Source organism: Plasmopara halstedii, assembly GCF_900000015.1.
Source record: "Plasmopara halstedii genome assembly, contig: Scaffold_1583, whole genome shotgun sequence".
NCBI lineage: Eukaryota > Oomycota > Peronosporomycetes > Peronosporales > Peronosporaceae > Plasmopara > Plasmopara halstedii.
In genome coordinates this window covers 30,123-33,588 of record NW_020188494.1, presented here as the reverse complement: position 1 = coordinate 33,588, position 3,466 = coordinate 30,123, and the positions used below count along the sequence as shown (strand labels likewise).

At 47.7% G+C, this 3,466-nt stretch overlaps 1 protein-coding gene across 1 annotated transcript; it reads right to left on the bottom strand.

The window, feature by feature from the left end:
- Window positions 1-2,086: 2,086 nt before the first annotated feature.
- On the bottom strand, window positions 2,087-2,410 carry PHALS_01596 (uncharacterized protein; the record flags this gene model as incomplete). The annotated part of the gene is made up of 2 exons (XM_024716019.1): window positions 2,087-2,212; window positions 2,294-2,410. The coding sequence occupies 2 exons, from the start codon at window positions 2,408-2,410 to the stop codon at window positions 2,087-2,089; spliced, it is 243 nt and encodes an 80-aa protein (XP_024581659.1).
- Between the last annotated feature and the right edge of the window lie 1,056 nt (window positions 2,411-3,466).

Sequence of the window (3,466 nt, the reverse complement as noted above, 5' to 3'; positions counted from 1 at the left end):
AGGAGGCTGTCTTTGACCCTGTCAAAAGCCTCCCGATGCTCGGTGTCCCAACACCATTACGTATTTTTTTCAAGGAGATTCGACAATGGCCGTGCCATTTCTGCGAAATTCGCACTGTACCTGGCAAGTAGTTGGCGAAGCCAAGCCACTAGCTCAAATCCTTTTGGTTATTTGGAACTGGCCAGTCCTTATTGGCCTTGACCTTAGTGGGATCCGCTCGATGGCAATAAAGCACCCTAAATGACATTTTTTTCGCGCCGAAGATGCTCTTCTCGTCATTAGCATACAGCTTATTCGTGCACTCGAGCACCGCTCTCAAATGAGCGATGTGGTTTCCCTCATCTGTCCTCCCGTGCCCCGCACGACTGTGGACGACGACGACGATGTCGTCAAAGTATGTCTGTACATACGCCCGATGGGGCCTGAACAACTGCGTCAGAATAGGATTAAATGTTGCTGGTGCACTTGCTCTCATGAGCAATTGGTAATAACCATCGACCAAGTCGAGTGCGCTGTACTTTGTACAGCCTACCATATTGTTATGGAGAACATTCTCTCTAGTAATCGGCGTCTGTGCTGGAATGATAGCAGTGGTTGGCTTATTGTAAGCGTGAATGATGCGCCAATTGCCTTTCTGTATCCGGTTACAAAACGTGGGTGTCGAATGGAGAAACTTGCTCTCACGCACCATTCATGCGTCGTGCTTCGCACGGAAGAAGGCGTCAATGACGTCATACTGCTCTTTGGACAGGGCCATAGGCGTGTTACGCGGTATTTGGTTCCCTGAACCAAGTCAATCTCATGACGCAGGTAGTACCGACGGTGGGTATTTGGGTACGACGTCTTGAAATTCCTTCACCAAAGTATCATACGAACTTGAAGAATTCTTCAAGATCAAAGGTCCACTTCGTGCGCTCAGCACTCTCTTGGTGTCCTTCAGGACAGCTTCATCCAGAAGCGTCGACGAGTTGATCTCCTCGTCTGGTTGTACAATTACTACTTTGGCTAAGTCGCCTGACTTCAAGGCACCGCCGAAACTATTCGAGCGACATCTCGTTCAGCTCAAGAAGAGCATCCACCGCAGGAATAGACTCGAGGGTGACGCCGCCGTCTTCCTTTCTCGTCATACCGTTGACGAGGGTGTATAGCTGTGCGCTATCGTCTACGGTATACAAATCCTGGGTCTCGGTCGACACTTGGCGTCTTGCAGCTAGCATACGGCGTCGCTGTTGCATCTTCACATAGGTTTAATGTCTCGGCGAGACCAGTGTCAGCACGTGCTCAGTATCGTCAAGTGTCAGCCCCACTTCCTTTTCCACCAAAGCCCTGATGTTATTAACAACATCAGATGAAGTGCTACTAACCATTTTGATTTTGACATGTTGATCATTATTTACGAATACCATTTGAGCACATCGTTCTGATATCCGTTTGATGGAGTTAATATCTGAGCAGAACTGAACTTTGATAAGGCGTTTCAGTACTTCCATTTTGAAAACAAATAAGAAATTCGCGTTGGAGTCGATGCTGTGTTTCTGAAGGAACCCTTTGATGACTGAATGCTTTTGGAGCGAGCTCAGCGTCGCCTACTGCAGTAGTAAAAGTATGGTAGCCGGAAATTTTACAATAACTTTTAGTAAGCATCAGTTCAGAGAGCCAAGAGGAAGAGTCAGAATAAAAACTTTTTACATCACGACGGCACCAAGCGAGTATCTCTTGTGGGACAGGTAACATAGGTGTAAGATGGTGTCCCTGTACCAGAGCCGGCGAAGAGTAGATGTTTTAGTCTCCAGTACCAGGCCGGTGGAGTTGGAGAAAATTTTATGTAGTTGTGTCCAGCGGAGACGGATTACTATAACGTTGTAAGTAAAAGGACCAGACCCTGAAGTTATAAGAGGCGCTCATTCTCGTCATGCTGAAATGATACTGTTGAGTCGGCACTACCTTGTGGCACACCCACCAAGCGGAACAGTGAGCATCACTGCGCTGCGCGAGAATATCACAATTGTATGACGAACGCTTACTTCAACGGGCGCTTTTATTTTCTCCACTGCATTTTCGCGCAAAATTACCTTGTCAAATAGATTTAGCGGGTTAAGTACCAGATCATATAGGGCATACTTGTATGCACCCATGTAATGCAATATTTCATAGTGTTTGCCGGACCAAACAGTTTTTTTTCGCGCATTTTAAAAACTACGGAGGCAGCTGGCTACAAGGTTGTTTCATAAAAATTGCACGTATGATTTGTATCGGAGCTCATTTAAGGCTGCACGACACAAATGGTTCGTACATCTGACAATTTCCAAGCACATAAAGCTAAAGATGCCACTTTAAATGAAGAAGATTCATCCCCACATTCAATGTGACGAGAGGCTTCGCCAAACACGAGCAGTTCTCGCCATCGCATATCATTCGATAAAGGAAAGACTGCAAGCTTTCTTAATCTTGACTAACGTAACCACTTAATTGCCTTTGACTACCTTCAAATCGTTCCAAAAGTCACTACATCTTAAGAGTGCAAGCCTTGCATCCATCAAGATCAAGGTTCTGTGTGCATCAAAGTGTTAAGGAATCCTATAAAAACTAACTCAGACTGTGTGTGTGTGGTAAAGACAACGCCCGACTCCGCGGTTGGCGGTATTTGTAGCATAATAGTGCGAAACTTCTGTCCGCACGCAACGTCTCAGGGCGAGCTACGAGCTCGTACTTCTCGCCAATTATTTAATTTGGCAAGAAATAGGGTCGAGCACTGCTGGCGTTAAATCCGGTTTATATTCAGTAGCGTAATATGTTGGTGTCCTGTTAGAATACTTATCTCTTGATTTCAGTATTGGGTTCATTCATCATGCACCGGGCGGCGGTCGTCCTGTTCGTCTCCGCCCGCCACCGACTCTTCTCTATGAGAACGGTGACGTCCACTATCACGTGAAACGTACGACGTCGTCACCAGGGTCGGACCCAATATCTTGTGAAGTGGCGGAGATATCCCGACTTTGAAAACTCGTGGGAGTTTAAGGCGCCACTTCGGCAAGATTGCCCAGTCGCCGTGGACCATTTTGATCGGAGCGATCAGAACGTCCCGCGCTTCCTGGCAATAGCCAGGGAAGTAGAAGGGCCATGAGCTGAGCATAAGCAGTGGTCCTGAGCTTTCGTGGCCGTGGACAAAGCTCGCGAGTGCATTAGGGGTTGTTAACCCATAATTTGCAGGGCGACAACCCGAAGGAAGTCGACGGCGTGCCTTGATTTTGGCAAACTTGAAGCGGAGGTGTCGCACCACACGCACATGGCTGAACGGCAGGGTATGCAATGAGGAAAGTTTTCGGTGCCGTTGCACCCATCGCCCAAAGAGCGCTTCGTCATCTGTAGCGCTTTCTCCAGGGGCGAGCACTACAGGTATTGTCCGCATTGCGGGTACACGAGAGCCACCTCGTTGTGCACTCAGGCGAGTGCGATAAGTTTCCAG